This window comes from Camelus dromedarius, chromosome 1 (genome assembly GCF_036321535.1).
Source record: "Camelus dromedarius isolate mCamDro1 chromosome 1, mCamDro1.pat, whole genome shotgun sequence".
Lineage (NCBI taxonomy): Eukaryota > Metazoa > Chordata > Mammalia > Artiodactyla > Camelidae > Camelus > Camelus dromedarius.
In genome coordinates this window covers 8,820,872-8,839,016 of record NC_087436.1, presented here as the reverse complement: position 1 = coordinate 8,839,016, position 18,145 = coordinate 8,820,872, and the positions used below count along the sequence as shown (strand labels likewise).

Sequence of the window (18,145 nt, the reverse complement as noted above, 5' to 3'; positions counted from 1 at the left end):
AATACATATTTAAGTCAAATGTGTAACTTTATATCTTTAAACGATTGAAAATAATTGTCCAGATTTTTCATAGGTTCAATTCTTTGCCCAAATGCTGACTTAAAATGACCTATTAAGTGCTTATTATGCATGATTAATTTTACTGTAGATTTGTGAAGATGCTGATATAATTACATGATTTTAATTTTCTTGTCAGGTGATAAAACAGGAGGAACTTGGCAAGGATCTTTCTGATTGTATTTTGTACGATCTACTGAAATATGATGATTTTAACTCTGACAAGCACCTGGCTCTTGAAGAGTTTTACAGAGCATTCCGTGAGTATGAGATTCATTCTCAAATTCCTCTTTGTTCTTTTCCCATTTCATTGCACAATATGGTGTGTTTGCTTGATCTCAAAGTACAAGTTGTTTCTTGAGAGGAGTGATACCATTGAGATAATTGTAGTATTTGGCTGTACTGAAACATGTAAAAGCTAAGGGATTTAGTAGTTCTAAAATGAAGAGCTGGAAATATTTGATAATAAACCTCGCTATCAGTTCTTGTTGATTTTAAGACATTAATTCCACCATTAATTCCAATGCTTCTTCCAAGGTTATTTCTGAGTTGTCATTATAGATCAAAAACAATTTAATTATTTACACAGTGACCCTTTTTTTTTAACTGGGAAACCAGAGTAGATTAATAGATGAAGTTTACATACACATTAATAACAATAGTTAGCATCAGATTAAAAAATTATATTTATGTGAAGACACTCTAGAATGATTTATATATGTTTAAGTTACTTAAATACTTCTTAGGATTGAGTCATTGTGCTTCGTAAAGAAAGTTTAGAAGGCGATTTGGTTAGCACAGCTACTTGCCAGGTTAGTCTTTAAAAAATAATGCAAAGGAATAAAGGCTGAGAGACAAAAAACAGAAACGGAAGATTTAGGTGCTGTGTGTAAAAGAAAAAGGAGAAAATTAAATGGTTGGTATCTGAAAATCACCAAAGAAATTTATGTGTGTGTGTGTGTGTGTGTGTGTGTGTGTGTGTGTTTAAAATGTTTGGTAAACAAATGTTCACTGGGCCAGGCAGAGACCATGGGACACAGAGAGGAATGTTAACAAGCAGACTTTGCTAGGTTCCCACTTGTCTGCACACCTAGTTCATACTATAGTGATCCATGCTGATAGCTCCCTTCCTGGAACAGGTCCTCCATCTACTTTCTTTTATGCAGTTAGGAGGAAGCTTGAAGTTTCTTTCTGAGTCTTTTGGGCCTTGATTGTTTTCACCTGGATATAATATGCATCCTAAATAGACAATTTGGGGTGGTAAGTTTTGCTCCCCTACAACAGCATAAATAAAATCTCAAGTTCATGACCCACCAGACTATTTAGAGAAACTAGTCCAACTGCAAGGTCCGTTCCAGGTCGAAATTCAATGGAAATATATCAATTCTTATTTCAATTTTGCTAACTTACTTTATTAAATAAGCACCCTGACCCATCCTCACTGACTTCTTTCCCCCACCCCATACTATGAAGACCCGTGGATCTGGCTCCACACAGTTGACATCTAGAGCAATAGCAGGAAATATTTTTAATGGTGTACAACCTATCAAGCATCAATAGGATAACTAAATGGTATATTCATGGTGGATTTTTATTCAAAATATAGTTCTTCATGATGGAATAGTGAGGCTAGAAAGTAAGAAAAACATTGAAAATAAAGTGTGAATAATATACTACATTTATGATAACACCACCAAGACTGAAGAATGATGCCTGGTAATGTCAGTGTGTAGAATTTTGCCTAGAATCCTGCTACCTGGACCTGTCAAGGGGAAAAATGGTATCGTGTTTGAGATATGAGTTGATGTGGTAAGGAAGGCAAGGTAGATCAGTATAGTGTCCCGATAAAATTTTGTAATTCGGGAATCTGAATCATCCATAAAAGCATTCAATAGAGACAAAGTAAAACATTGTTTATAAAGGCGTGTAATAGGAACTATGAATTTGGATAGAAGAACATCTATATGATGTCGTTAACTATCAGAAGGTAATATGGTAGCAATTTTATGGAAATTATCTATAGTAAATGCACTGAATTAAATGCATATTGTGATGATTCTGCCGTTTGGTCAAAATTAACACAAAAGGTCAACATTTTTAACATTTTGTATCACAAAGAGATATTAGGTAATGAAAGCACTTGGCAATCAGCAATCATAAGCTTTTATCTTTTTGAATAATCACAAGCTTTTTCCTTCGCTATGATAAAATGATATGTACATAATTATTTAGAGAAGATAATGTCTTTCTATGTCATTCTGGAATTATATGGAGTGTTTTAATATTCCTTGTGATCTCACCACGCTCTGCAAGGTTTCACACTTTCAGTGTATCACCCTTATTAAACAGGGTGCCAGGCTTTATAATGACTCCTTGGAAATGGCAAAGCTAACCTGTTTGAATGGACCATATCAGCAAGAGGTATTCATGTTACCTCCAAATGGGAGGGAAAAGATCCCAGTTCTTGTCTTACCCGAAAGAGAAGATTTCAGACAGGAGATAGAAGCGTTGTGTAGCAAAAGATTTTAAAGGTTTTATTAGCAAAGGGGAAGCACCCCTCCAAGACTGGGAGGTGGGCTGATCCAAGGGCGGGTAGCAATAGTCTTTGTTTACCCCCTTCTCTTATACCTCACTTAGAGGGGTGTCTCTTGATTGACTGACAGCTCTTGCCCCTGGAGTGCTCTGTCACGCTTGTCCCCTTTTGTGCATGTCCTTACCCATGTTGCACACAGGAAAACCCATTGTGTGAGGCCTGACCCACAATGCTAATTACATTACAGTGAGCACTGGGTCATGTCTGGTTAGGTCCTTGTCGCTACTGTGCAGTCGTGGCTGTCAGGTTCTAACCGATTTCTCGCTGGCACTCATTTAGAAGTGAAGCCCCTATATGCTGGAGGTGGGCATAATGCCATCTGCCACACCATTCTCCTTCTCCTCCACCTGTCTGCCCAGTGTCCCCACTTATCTAACTACCTAACATTTATACCTACATGTGAATAAGAAACATATGTCTGTTTCTTTCTCTGCTTCTGCTATATTACAACTACACCCACCTCAGATTTGTAAAGTTTAGTCACAGGCTTTGTATAAGGACCTGATTTTAGAAAGTCCCTCTATTATAAAATATTAGTATCACAGATATAAATGTATAGCAATAGTGAAAAGGTGATCTCTTGTAAAATGATGTCTTAAGTACCCATGTGTACAGAGTGCTGTGATGTTAAAGCAACTTGAAAAGATAGACTTCCTTTCCTTGAGGAGTCTATCATCTCAGACAGGTGCTGATAAAAATGACAGATACAGTAAGGGTAAAAAGTCATCATTTTTCACATTCAGCATCCATGCCCTTAGAGAGTTCCTAAAAAGAAAGCCCAGAAAACAAGAAAGGCCCTAAATGAATATCCAGAGGAATGAACTAAGGCCAGAGAAGTTAAACTTGTCTTGATCCATTACTCATTTACTGGTGGATTCAAGGATAGACAGATTTCTGGAGTTCCAGTTTTTTATTCTCTTTGCCACTGTATTAAAATGGAAGAAAGTAAAGGGTAATCTGCAAAGAAAAGAAAAAGATTAATGGCAAAACAAAAAGCACATCGCCAACAGATATTACACTATTACAGTGTTATCTTAGTAGTTATAAGGCTTTCTATAAAATAGCTTTTTTTTTCCATTTTGGATAGGATGAGTTATTGTATTATTTTCCAATAAGCATTGAATGGTATTCATAATTTTTCTCCAGAACTTTTGACATTATTAAAAATCCCTTTGATTTTTATTAAGATACTCAAAATCAATCCTCACTGTGAGCATGAAGTATTTTAAATCATGCCTTGTTTGATTAACAAATTTGGAAATCTATTTAATGGGATCCAATAAATATTCATTGCGGTCAGACAATAGTTTTGAATACTTAGAAAGAAATACTGAATCCTCTCCTTAAATGGTGAACACCTTGCACTGTAGCATTTTGCTGTCTTAATAGTAAAACATGTAGCTTTTTTCAGTACAGAGTTCTTATGGAATTAAAAATGAATTAATAGTGTCGTTAACTATAATGACTCGTGCTAACACACAATGAGTCAGCATTTTATTTTCTTCCAATGCAAAATTAAAATGCGGTGTTTGATTAAGTTTGACTTGCCTGGAACACTATAATTTTGCTTCAGATCTGTAGGTAAACGCAAGCCATTTGCCATCAGATGAGATGACCATACAGATAACTGAAGCATTTAATTTCAGAAGTGATGTTCAAATAAATGTTTCTATTGTCTTATGTTTGCAGTCAAATTCAATTAAGACGATAAAGTGCTACTACAAGATTATTAATTTTAGAAATTCATTGTTCTCATTTGGGCTTTCTAGATAATCAAAAATGGTATAATCGTCTACCCAGAGGAAGGCTATTTGTTTTGGAAATGCTTTCCATGGATTCAATATCCTGAGTTAAACTATAAATCGCTTTGACTTAAAGTTATATGAAATGAGGATTTTTGGGGGTAATTCTGATAGATTCTTGAAATACCTATTTAATTATTATAAGTTGTAGTTCCCAAAACCATATACATAAACTTTAAGATGTGTAAGTGTTCTAGAGATTCAAGTTTAATGTCACAAATAAATCTGTCAATTCAAAATGATCTCTATGTGTGGAAGGAAGCAAAGGAAGGTGTGCTTCTCCTCAGCATAAAATAAATAGATTTTTGTAAGCATAGTGCATTCATTGTGAGCATTTATATTGAAACTAATCGTACAGTATCTTTCCTTGCTTAGAAGGAATAGATAATTAGGATTCTAAAATTCTAAATTGTTAAAAAAAAATCGAACACTTATTTTCAATCACTTAACTATGAATATATTCAAAATGTCATCTCTCTTTACATGAAAGTCTTCTTACTAGTATATAGATTTGATAATAACATTGTAAGGAAAAGAATGTTTATTTTTCTAGGAAATCACAATTGCTATAATAAAATGTTACTTATTGGAACCATGTAATAACCAGAGCAATAAAATATGACTACTATATTCATATTCATTGATATATCATGAGTATCTGAATGTACTTTATTTGAGAAAAATAGCAGAGTTCAGTGACCAGAATTAAGACTGTTGTGGTAACATAGATTAAGTGATGGGGCCAGGACTAGACAAGGAGTAGCAATAATGCAAGGAAGTGGCCATATTTGGAAAATGACTTACAAGCACAATCACCTTGATTTGATGTGTGATTACATATGCACAGAAGGAAGAGGGTAGGATCCAGGATGATGTCCGACGTTCCAGCTTGCATACAAAGGTGAATAATGATGCTATTCATTAAATCAGGGCACACGGGAAGAGAAGCACATTTGGGGACATATATTTGGTTAAATTTTAGACATATTGGCATATTCAAATAGAGACATTTGGTTGGAGATTGGGGTGGCCTGGAGGTCAGGTGGGAGCCCTGGGCCACAGATACAGATATAGAGCGTGCAGTTACAATTTGATACTCTGGCCGGGAGTGGGTACCCAAGGTGAATAGGTGAAGAGATGGGCAAAAGCGGAGTAGGAAACTAAAACTAAACAAGAGCAACCCTTAGAGAGGTAGGAAGAAAACCAAAGGACTACACCATCATGAAATTTTCATATGGAATTGTTGCCAAGGCTGAGTGCAAAAGAAGAAAGTATAGGGCAGATGAATGGACTGGATTTGGCAGGAAGGAAGTCGGTAATGTTGGGGTCAAAGCAAAAGTGCTGGTGGTTGGGAGACTGGATGTAAAAAAAATATTAAAAAACATAATGTTAAGCCAAGAGGTAGAGCACATAAGGGTGTATCAAGTATATATTTAGTTAAAATCCAAAGCAGGTAAAATTCACCCATGGTTTCACTAGTTAATACGATGGTTTCCTTTGGGGGACTTGCAGGGATGGGGTGGGGAACAGAAGGCAAGAGAGGGGATTCTCTGGTGCTAGCAACATCCTACTTTTTATCCTGATTAAAAAAAAAAACCCAAATTGATTTGGGAAATGCTGCACTGGATAATTAGAGCTGCTTTAATCTAACCCCACACCAGATCATTGTAGGATAAAATCCTGCAGCAATTTTACTTGACTGGCACACGGGGAAATCACTTTTCTCCTCCATGCTTTGATCACAAAGTTAGTTTGCATGTTTGTACGTCTGTAATTTTCTATGTTGGTGTGTGTAGACCCACCTCAGTGGTTGGATATATACAGCACCGCCGGCTTACAGATAATTTCACTGTATATTACTTTGCTGTGTCTGGGTTTTTTAGCCCTTAGAGAAAAATAGCCCCCAAAACACGATTGCTGAGACCCAACCAATAGACGTATATTCCAAAAGGACAGGTTTTTGGTCTTAAAGAAAATATTCTTTATATTCCAACTGTTAATAAAAAGACAATGGATAAGGCAACACCAATTTGAACTATGATTTAAAAAAAAGAATGGGAATTCTTCCCATTCAAAGATGACTCTGTCTTCTCGGTTGTTAAGTTTGTACCTGTTGCACCTTTGTTTCTTTTCACTGATACCTGCTGGCATGCTACACACCCTGATCTCTCACTGGTAAATTTTTCTTGTTGACTTGTTAGTAACTCCTAAGGGCAGACTCAGTTAGATATTTCAGTGTCTTTTATTTCAAGTGAAGCATTTGTATGTATTTCTCAAAGTCTTGACTCTTTTTGTTACAGTGATATTGAAAAGGACTTTTCTGACACAGAGTGAAATTGAAATAAAAAATAATTAAGTGGTAACTGATTCTTTCTTATTTTCCGCGCTGTGCCGTACCTTGTCAATCGTAACTTAGCGCATCTGACTTAAAATCACTCTCCCCTGGTTTCAGCGTCATATTCTGGGGTGGAGTTTGCCTGAGGCTGTTTGTATACTTTCATAACCTTTTCTGTAATTCACTGGTCTTCGGCTTTGTTAATTCCATGCTGTTAACACCAGTTCCTCAGGAATGCCTTGAATTGAGCCTTGTGTTGTCCTTGTGTGATTCTGAAACCCTACAGGGATGGCATCTTCATATTGGCTTCACTGTCGAGACAGTGGTGACATTGCTGCCCCAGATCCGGTCCGTTTGGATGTGACAGAGTAGCTGCAGATTGGCACAAGAGCCTTTGCTTCATTTCAGAGTATCTCCAGTTCCCAAACTGAGCTTCTACTAATGGGATTTAATTTTTAACTGGCCAAAATTGTTCAAGAATGTACAGCAATTAAAATGTCATGTTTTAATTACCAGCTGTTTTCTGAATTCCCATGTCTAGGTTAGTCTGAGAGAATATATTTTATTTCAGTTTTATAGTTGAAAGTTTCCTTACAGGATTGTGCTCTGTCAAATGACCCTTTAGGGAGGCGTGTGTCTACCACGTGAGGGTTATTACGAAACAGAAAATAAGGTGCTTTTGAAATGTATAGTATCAGATAATCATCCATGTTTAAGCATTTGAATCTTTTACATTTTTTTTAATTTAAAGAAGTTGGAAGCTAATACTTAGAAAATACATATTTTTGCTAAAATTACTTTAATATATAATTATTATTCCCTCTTTTATAAACAGAGAGAGCTTGACTCCATCAGTTAAGTGAGTTCTCCCACTTTTGTGGAATAGTTAAATGGATATAACCAGATAAAACATAAATCTTTAAATAGACCTTATCAATGCGTATAGCAATCATAAGATTTACATTGAATATCTAATATTCATTTGAATCCATTGTGTCTGGTTGAAAAAAAAGAGAAGAAATAAAACAAGAGAAATAGATTTTTGGATTTTCATAAATTTTAAGCCAAATCACATATTAATAAAAGTTCTGCCAGAGTCTTTGCTTTCTGCTCATGTTAACTACTATAATTCCATCTCTCTTTAAACAGTAACTATTTTTCTTATTGTAGAAGTTAAAGAAAACAGAAAGATCTGCAAGAGAAAATAGGAATCAATTTGAATTCCATCATTCAGTTACAATCACTTGTATGTATATGACTATGTTAATCTTATACACTCAAGAAATCTTTAATTCTACCTTCTTTTAATTAATTATATATTGAAAACATATCTTAACATCAACAAATATAGTTTAACATCATGTTTTTAAAGGCTTACATTGTGAGAAAATAACCATAATTATGAAAATTATAATCAGAACACATTATTCATTACCATTCCCATTATTATTCCTCTCCTAAGAGAGTAACACTGGCTCATGTGAAACATAACACAAGCAAAAAATTTAGCCATCTAATAATTTTAAACTTTCTAGCAGTCTCATTAAAAAAAGAAGAGAAAGGAGTGAAATTGATTTTACTAACCCTTTATCCCAATATAGCCAAAATAGTAGTATCACGGCATGCAATCAATATGAAAATTAAGGAACAATTTTGTATCCTTTTTTCTAACAAGTTTTGAGATCTTCTGTACATTTTATATTTACAGCACATATCAATTTTTTATGAGCCACACTCCAAATGTTCAATAGCCACATGTAGTAGTGGCCATCATCTTGGACAGTGTAACATTAAAATGTTAAAAACAAATCCATCTAAAAAGTTACTCCAGTATTTTAAATACAAGATTCCAGTTGTAGATAAATAACATAGTGGGAAAATCATGTTCTTATCTATTTTTCAGGGAATCAGGAAAATACACACTCATGGGTAAATGTAATCATTTAAGTGGCAAAATATATACCCTCAACATAAATAAGACGTTGACTTTAAAAACAGGATTTGCTAAAATGTATTCAATGCCACCTTATAACAACATCTTCCAAATGTTGAAACATCAATCGATCATTAAAATCATATATCCCCTACCCACAGTTAATGCCTTTAAATTTGTATTTTCTGATTTTTTAAAATAATATTATTTTAAAATGAATGACTATTTTTTTTCTCCTGATTTAAAATCAATGCAGCAATTATGTAAGCTTTCCCTTGAGAACCTGTCAGTCTGGGAATAAAAGTGTCCCTAGCCTGAATTATTTCAGTCCTACACTTAGCAGTGAGACACTTTCATGGAGCCTGTACAACCTTATATACCATAAGGATGAAAGTTTCATGGTAACTTTTTTGAAGTATTGAAAATAACTTCAGACTGTTGCTACCTCTGAGAACCCTAGGGAAGTTAATGTGCTGCATTCAACATAACAATAATTCTTTAATGCTTAGAAGTTACTGAAATATTTTGTAGTGCCTTGGGGTCAGCACAATGATAAGAAATGCATGTATATATCATGTAAACAAAGTCCATGTAAGATACCTTATTAACAGGCTTTGTAGTAATTCAGTGCATGATATCTTCTTGGTAATTTCTCTTACAGATATTTGAAAACCAGTAACACATTAGTTTTTAAGCAATCGTTTTGAGAATCAGCAAAATAAATCATTAATACACATTATCTTCACACTTTTATACAAATACTTAATTTGGGGGGAGGGGATAGCTCAAATGATAGAGCACATGTTTAGCATGCATGAGGTCCTGGGTTCAATCCCCAGTACCTCCTCTAAAAATAAATAAATTAGTTACATTAAAAAAAACATTAATTACCTCCCCCAAGAAATAAAATAAAAAAAAAAAAACTAAATTAAAAAATACTTAACTTGATGATTATCTATGTAAAGTATGAATGCCTGACACTCATTCTATTTAGTAATGCTCAATCTTTTGATTATTGTACTCCATTTTATTCAATGAAAAGGTTTAATCTTTTAAGAAATTATATTGTAAACTCCATTAATTCATGAGGCCTCTATCTTTGCAGTGGCTTTTGGTGAGTTTTTAGCACAATCTACCATTGCTATCCTTAGTACATCTGAGAATGAAAATTTCATGTAATATTAAAATATGTATTTATCTTAAAATTTTAATAAATGTTTGTTATATCCTTAGAGGACAACTTAAAAATAGGTTTAAGTGAAATAAATTTCTTAACGAAAAGGAAATGGAGGCATCTATATACCGAGTGCTGTTTAGCTGCCTGACTGAGGGCTTTGTGAGGCATGGAACACTGTGTCTCATCTGCAACGTTCCCACTGCAAGTTGTGTTCATCCCAACTGCAATCACTTCTATAGAAGGGCAGGAAATGCAGTAAACTTGTTACCATTCTTTCAAGTAATGTAAGCCCACCCTTGTTGTTGGCCATCAGATGGGACCCAAGAGAAGCATCTGTGATGTTTGAAGAATCATAGAAGTTACAGGTTACAGATGATCTTGAGAGGTAATACGCATTGATAGTGACTGCCTGAGGGACATCGAATGATTACTTTCTTTCTTCTGATTGTGGCTATCACTGAGTATTAACCATAATACTACTTTATTAAATACATAAATAAATTAGACATCGTAGTACACAGTATATTGTATTTGTCTATTCCAAAAGGATGGATGTTTTTAACTAAAAATAAAAGTTAGAAAGAGAAGTTGGATGGAAGAAGAAGAAAGAGGGAGACGGAGACAGAGAAGCAGGAGAGAGAAGAGAGATTAAAGGGAGAAAGTAGGAAGCCAGGCAAAGAAGGGTGATATATTGCAGGTAAGTATTGTGTAATTTAAAATTTATCAGCTGTGCAAAGATCCAATTCCATACTTTTACATATTTAAATTAATAGTTCAAGCTACAATGATTAACTTCATCCACAACAACCCCCATTTGTTCTAGTCTTATGTGACATTATCAAAGCTAGTCACTACAAATAGAAAGATAGATAAGAAACAGCTTCTCTTGTCAATGCAAGAAAATTAAATGGTAAAAGGAGATTACAAAATAATATCGTATAGGATAAAAGAGACATGTAAAATACCACAGGACAACCAAAAGTTGCACTCTCAGCGAGGGATTCTGAGCGGAGGTAACTTCTAAATTAAGTAGATTCCCAAATAGGAGTTCTTGAGGAGAAAGCCAGAGACCGGGTGCTTTTCTGCCCAGGAGGTGGTAACAGCCAAGACCCAGATGCGGGAAACTGCAAGGAGTTTGGGAGTTGAGGGAGATGAAAAGACAAAGTGGAAATTAGGGAGAAATGAGGCTGAGGAGGGAGGTAGGGAGTAGATCTTGAAATGCCATGAATACGTTATGGAGAAACTGGTGGACAAGACCCTCGGCAGCAATTTGCCGTGGTCAGATCTAACTTTGGAAGGATCGTTTATGAAGCTGAGTGCGAGATGCAGTTAAGAAACATGAGCAGAAGCAGAAAGAACAGTAGGTGAGTGCGACCAGGGATGTGCTGGAACCAGTGATTAAATTTCTAGGAATTTCACTATAAGGTTGATGTCACTTTGGAAACTGGAAATTGGTCCATGGTGGACGTTTACACGTTCACCACAACAGTGCTGACCACCAGCTGCAGTCCTCTAGGTGATAAATTTTGAGGGACTGCACAAGGGTAATAGGTAAATAAGAGGGTAAGGACTTAAGGAATATTTAGAAGACCCCAAACACTTAGTGAAGCATAAGACTGATAATTTCTAGAAAAGATTCTTAGAAAGTACGCATTGTTTATCCAAAATTAGTATTAGAATAATTGCATCAAGATAATGGTATCAACAACTTTGTTGTGATTTACAAAAAAAGACACCTAAATAATTGGTGACTTTTCTTGCTTTGTCACACTTCAAATTCAAAATATTCACATTATGGAAATCTTAATGTAACATTTTATAATAGCAGGAATAATTCATATATGTGATACAGTAGATTTCTTAACAATGAAAAGATGCTCCGAGAAATTTGTTGCAAAATTTTTGAGCTGCTGAAGTAAAAAATATGCTTTTTTCTTACCAATGAAAAAATGGAGATTGAAATAATATCAAATTAAATTAGTTGAACAAACTACAAATCTGAATCAGTGATTGCATTTAATGGTACATATACAGTTCATATTTCCATGGACACAGTTCATTTTGTTAGAATGTTCTTTTATAAGAACTTTCCATAGTAACATTCTGAGAAATGCACAGGTGATGGCTTGACATTTTTTTTTTAATGATTGCATCTTTGCTAAAATATATGAAGTGGTAACATTTCGTTTTGAGATCTGGAGTGTATCTTACTGTTATATTGACTGAGATTTTTTTTAACTTCTGAGTTGACATATTTCTTATAGGAAGGATATTATTTGTGAAGTCTCATTAAAAGTGCAGATTATTTTCTTGCCCTTTATAGACATTTTGATTCTCAACTAACAACATATGATTAAATATCTTCACATCTTTCAACTATGTTTAAACAACAGATGAAAGTGTCATATATACCACTGCCTATAAATATTCACATTATCACTTCATATTATAATTAAACAACTATATTTTAATACCATGTTTGAATAATATTTTGTAATGTAAAAATCTGTATTCCTAGTCTTTAAAACTTAAAATAGTACATTTTCATATACAGCGATGGATGCAAAAAATAAAGTGCCAGTAAATAATGGTCGTGTAAGATTATCTAGCCTCTTTGTCAGTGTTTTTCAGTTTTTTAGGATCTTTAAATTTTTAGGGTTTTTAAATTTAAATTTGAAACTTTTAAAATTTTGATTTCAAACTTGACTCGTCAAGTTAATAGTCACTGACATGTCAGGATTTTTCAGACACGGCTGTTTATGGAGATTGTAGGGTTTATCAAATTGAGATTATTCCTTAAAGTCCAGACTATGTAGTCACTTGTTTTTTTTTTTACTTTTTTAGCAAAGAATTGCTGTCTTTTCTTCAGAAACTATTTACTCTCCCTGCTGCTAGAGCCAATAAAGCAGAATAAACTGTATCTGATATTTTCTTTCCCTGACACTAATTTTATAATTTGTATTCCTTGGCCTTTCCCCATTTTTTGATGCATGGATAACTATTCAAAAGAGGATAACACCCAAAAGCATGAACATTTGATTCTAATAGTGTGTAACTGTCGCCACATAGATAGTCTCTGTTGAGAGAGTTTCCCTACGTTTAGAAGATTTATAGTTCTAACAGTGTTAGTGGCTTTAAGGAAAGGACTTTTATGGACAATTTTATCAGATTTTTTTCTTTTGATTTTAGCTGAGACTGGATTTCAGTGTACTGAGACTGACCTGTGCCAATTGGATTATTAAGAGCTTATAGTTTCCTTGTAGAAACTATCAGAGACCTGAAATAGTTAGAGGTGGATGGAAACTATGTCACTTAGAAGCCATACCCTAAGACAGAAATGGCTCAATTCACCGCAAGGTGGGATTTATGAATGTACGTATAGATGGTGGAATTTGGTGTGAGAATTGCTTTCATCTTCCATGACACTTTCATAAATAGATGGGGACATAATTAGAGATAAGATGATATCATAATTGTTGCAAAGCCATTTATAATAAGTTACAGATAATAGAATCCAACACTGTAATAACTGAGGAAGGTACAAATCATGCACCTTTGACATGACCAGTTCATTGGACCCTGAAATCTATCTACACAGTTGAATGCATCATTAAGTCATGGTCAGAAATTAGTGGTGTAAATATATTTCTTAAATTTGTTGGTAGGTTACTCAGAGTGCAATACTGTCCAAAAAAAAAAAAAAAAATAAGTCTACAGAGTGATGTGCTTGTTCCACATGCATCCCTGACCATATGTTTTTAATACTATTGTGATTCAAACAAAACACCTATTAGTGAAAGAACAGAATTATTTTGGGAAAAAAAAAACTGTATCTGTCATGTGCTAGAAATAGTGGCAGAATTTGCACCTCGTCGAGCATAACAGATAAAATGCTTCTGAATGGTTGATTTCCAGCGATCTCAGTAAGTAAATTTACATATTGGATTCTACTAGAAGGGAGAAAAGAATCTTGTTTGACTCTAAACAGTCTGCTGCCTTTAAAAAAAATAGGTTCCAGCTAAAACATTATTTCAGATGCAACTGCAGAATTCTTCATCTTGAAAAACTTGTCAATCTTACACTCATCTGTCAGTTTAAAAAACAACCTGTGAACTTACAATTAAAAGCAAAGTATAGTTACATTAATTCTGACTTGTCAACATTTCTGAGATAATGGAGAAAGAAGTTACAGATGTGGTAGATTTAAAATGTACCTGTAAGACATTCTATGTTCCTGGATTAGAAGATTTAAAATATAGTTAAGATTTCAATGCTACCCAAAGTGATCCACAAATGCAATGCAATCCTTACCAACATTCTAGTCGTATTTTTGCCAGAAATAGAAAATTCCATCCCAAAATTCATATGGAATTTCAAGGGATCTTGAATAACTAAAATAATCTTGATAAAGGAAAACAAATTTGAAGATCTTACATGTCCTTATTTTAAAACTATAAAGCCACTGTCAAAGCAGTGTGATACTGGTGTAAAAACAGACATTTGGAACAGAATGAAAAGTCCCCAAATTAAATCTTCACACATAAGGTCAAATGATTTTCAACAAGAATGCCAAGACCATTCAATGGGTAAAGGACAGACTTTTGAACAAATGGTATTGGGAAAACTGGATATTCACATACAAAAAAAATGAAATTGGAGTCTTACCTTACATCATTTACAAAACTTAACTCAAAAAGAATCAATGACTTAGAAGTAAGAGCTAAAATTAAAAAACTATCTGAAGAAAACAAAAGACAAAATCTTACAACATTGGATATGGCAATGATTTCTTGGATAGGATGCCAAAAATATAGGCAACAAAAGAAAAATAGTTAAGTTGGACTTAATCAAAATGAACAGAACTTTTGGGCATCAATGAATACTATCAGTAGAGTGAAAGTCAACCCAGGAAATGGTAAAAAATATCTGCAACTCATCTATCTAATAAGGGGTTAATATCCAGAATATGTAAAGAACTCCTAAAACTCAAAAACAACAGAAAAGCAACCCAATTAAATATGGACAAAGGACTTTATACAGTTATTTCTCTGAAGAAGATATGCATAAATCCAATAAGCACATAAAAAGAGATGTTCAACATCACTAATCATCAAGGAAATGCAAATCAAACCCACAATGAAATACTTCACACCTATTAGGATGGTGATTATCAACAAACCAGGACCCTATACTAACTTATAGCTCTCCAGTATACCACTGACCACACACTGTTATAATGCTCTGTTTATTGTCAGGCATTCTCTGGTTGTAGGATGTGTTAGATCAGGGATATTACCTGTATTCAATGTCTACTGCTTCCTTAACACTTTACCAAAAATGTATAGACTTAAAACAAGACAAATTTATCACCTTAGAGTATTGTAGGTCAGAAATCAGACACAGATACCTCTGGGCTGAAATCCATGAAATGCCAAGGCTCATTCCTTCTGGGGGTGCTAGAAATAAGTTATTTTCTTGCCTTTTTCAGCTTCTAGAAGCCACTACATTACTTAGCTCATGGCTCCAATCTTCCGTCTTCAAAGCAGGCAACTTTGGGTCAAGTCTTTCTCAAGCTGCCCATTTCTGGTTCTCTCCTTCCTGTCTCCCTCTTCCACTTACAAGAACCCTTGTGATTACATTCCCCCTCCCCCCACAGCATATTCCAGAATAATCTCCCTATCTCAAGGTCAATTGGTTAGTAATCTTAATTTCAACTGTAACCTAAATTCTTCTTTGCCGTGTATCCTAACACATCATCTGGGTCAGGGATTAGGATGTGGACATTTTGAGGGGTGGGGTGGGGGTACCACACTGTCCAAGTAGATAGCATATTCTGGATGCTTATTTTATGAATGCGCAATCCATGAATGAATTTCAGAAGACATCAAATTCAATATGATAATTGCAGTATAAAGCAATGTTTGTGCACTGTCTATGAAAAGCACTGTGCAGGCATAGTGCTACTGTGTGAGTCAACACAATATGGCCTAGTGTAAATAACATGGAAATCACAAGCGAGGGACTGGAATTTTTTCTCAGCCCTGATTCTTCCTATTCTTGATTTGAGAATGGTTAATTAATTTTTCCAAGAATCACTTTTTGTATGTTGTTTTGATTTATTTTCTCCTTGAAACATAGAGACTGAAGTAGGACCTGACATACTTATTCTACACAAGTACAAATATCAAACTAGACAGTACATTTAAAAACTCTTCTTAAACCCTCCACACAATTATAATATTGTCAATCGAAGCTTAAAAGGGATGCTATCTTATTTCATACCTGAATTACTATCTGGGATGATTTGTCCTCGATTTGTCATTTGAACTTGAATTTAAGGATGCTTTAAATTTTAGGATAGTCTACAAAAGACATAAGGCAACAGTTTTCTTGCTCTGTGGAGCCCCATTATACTTGGTGGTTTTTTTTTAAAGAGAAAAATGTATTGGTCTGGCTACTTAAGTTTTAAGTACATGGTACATGGTTAAATTTTAAACAGAAGACAGAGCCACCTTTCACTGCTTTAAACCACTGCCAACCCTATCCTCCCAGCCTTTACATTTGAGCACCTTATTTCTGCCTTGATCTAGGACATCGATGTCTGAGTCTGGGTCTTTGTCCTCATATGTGCCTTCAGTCACCTGGGACCCTGAGGAGACTTCTGTTCTGACCCTCTTCTATTTATATTTGTTTCCCATTTAAGTCATCTTTGCAAAATAGTTTGACTGAGTGTGTAGAAAAGTTGGTAGTTAAATCAGCAATGAATATTTTAGGGATAAAGTGATATATTAAACGAGTTGTAGAGGTTTGCTAGAGTTTTTGTAACAAAATGTCACAAACCTGGGGCTTAAACAACAGAAATTTATGTCTCAGTTCTCCAGAGGCAAGATGTCCGCAATACCAATTTGGTAGGATTGGTTCTTTCTGTGGGCTGAATGAAGGCTCTGTTCCAGGCCTCTCTCCTTGGCTTGTGGATGGCTGACTTCATGCTCACATGGTGTTTTTCCTAAATGCGTGTCTCTGTGTGCAAATCTCTTCTTTTTTTAAACACCATTATTGTGGTATGGTTCCTGTACAGTAAACTACACATATTTCAGATGTACAATTTGATGAATTTTGATAGATGTGTACACCTGTGAAATCACCACCACAATCAAGATAGCTAATATTTCCATCACTCCCCAAGAGGTGCAAATTTTGTACTCCTGAGTTCTGCCTTCCCACCTCCTTTTTCCCCTGGTAACCATAAGTTTGTTCTCTATGTCTGTGAGTCAGTTTCTGTTTTATAGATAAGTTCATTTCAATCTTTTGCAGGTAGCTGTCCAGTTTTCCCACCACCACTTATTGAAGAGACAGTTTTTTCTCCATTGTATATTCTTGCCTCCTTTATCGTAGATTAATCGACCATAAGTGCATAGGTTCTGGACTTTATCCTGTTCCATTGATCTGTGTGTCTATTTTTCTGCCAGTACCATATTGTTTTGATTACTGCAGCTTTGTATTATAGCCTGAAGTCAGGGAGCATTATTCCCCCAGCTCTGTTCTTTTTCAAGACGGTTTTGGCTATTTGGGGTCTTTTATGTTTCCATACAAATTTTAACATTTTTTATACCAGCTCTGTGAAGAATGTCATTGGTAATCTGATAGAGATTGTATTGAATCTGCAGATTGCCTTGGGTGATATGGTCATTTTAATGATACTGACCCTTCCCATTCAAGAACATGGTATTTCTTTCCATCTGTTTATGTTATTTTCAATTTCTTCCACTAGTGTCTTAACAGTTTTCAGAGTGCAGCTCCTTTGCCTTCTTAGGTAGGTTTAATCCTAGGTATTATATTATTTTTGGTGCGATGGTAAATGGGATTGTTTCCTTAATTTCTTTTTCTGCAATTTCATTGTTAGTGTATAGAAATGCAATTGATTTCTGTATATTAATTTTGTATCCTGAAACTTTACCAAGTTCATTGATGAACTCTAGTAGTTTTCTGGTCACTTCTTTAAGGTTTTTTTTTTTTTATGTATAGAATCATGTCATCTATGAACAGTGACAGTTTTAATTCTTCTTTTCCAATTTGGGTTCATTTTATTTCTTTTTCTTCTCTGATTACTATGGCTAGGACTTCCAAAACTATGTTGAATAAAAGTAGCAAGAGTGGGCATCCTTGTCTTGTTCTTGATCTTAGAGGAAATGCTTTCAGCTTTTCACCATTAAATATGATGTAGGCTGTGGGTTTGTCATATATGAAC

At 34.7% G+C, this 18,145-nt stretch overlaps 1 protein-coding gene across 3 annotated transcripts in view; it reads left to right on the top strand.

Annotated features, from left to right (window-relative positions):
- The window catches only part of FSTL5 (follistatin like 5), a 663,480-nt gene that overhangs the window by 364,412 nt on the left and 280,923 nt on the right, over nucleotides 1–18,145 (top strand). For all 3 annotated transcript variants that reach the window (XM_064487260.1, XM_064487220.1, XM_010986860.3), the window contains exon 6: nucleotides 197–317. In XM_064487260.1, coding sequence (XP_064343330.1) covers nucleotides 197–317 — 121 coding nt within the window. The remainder of the gene's footprint in view (nucleotides 1–196; nucleotides 318–18,145) is intronic.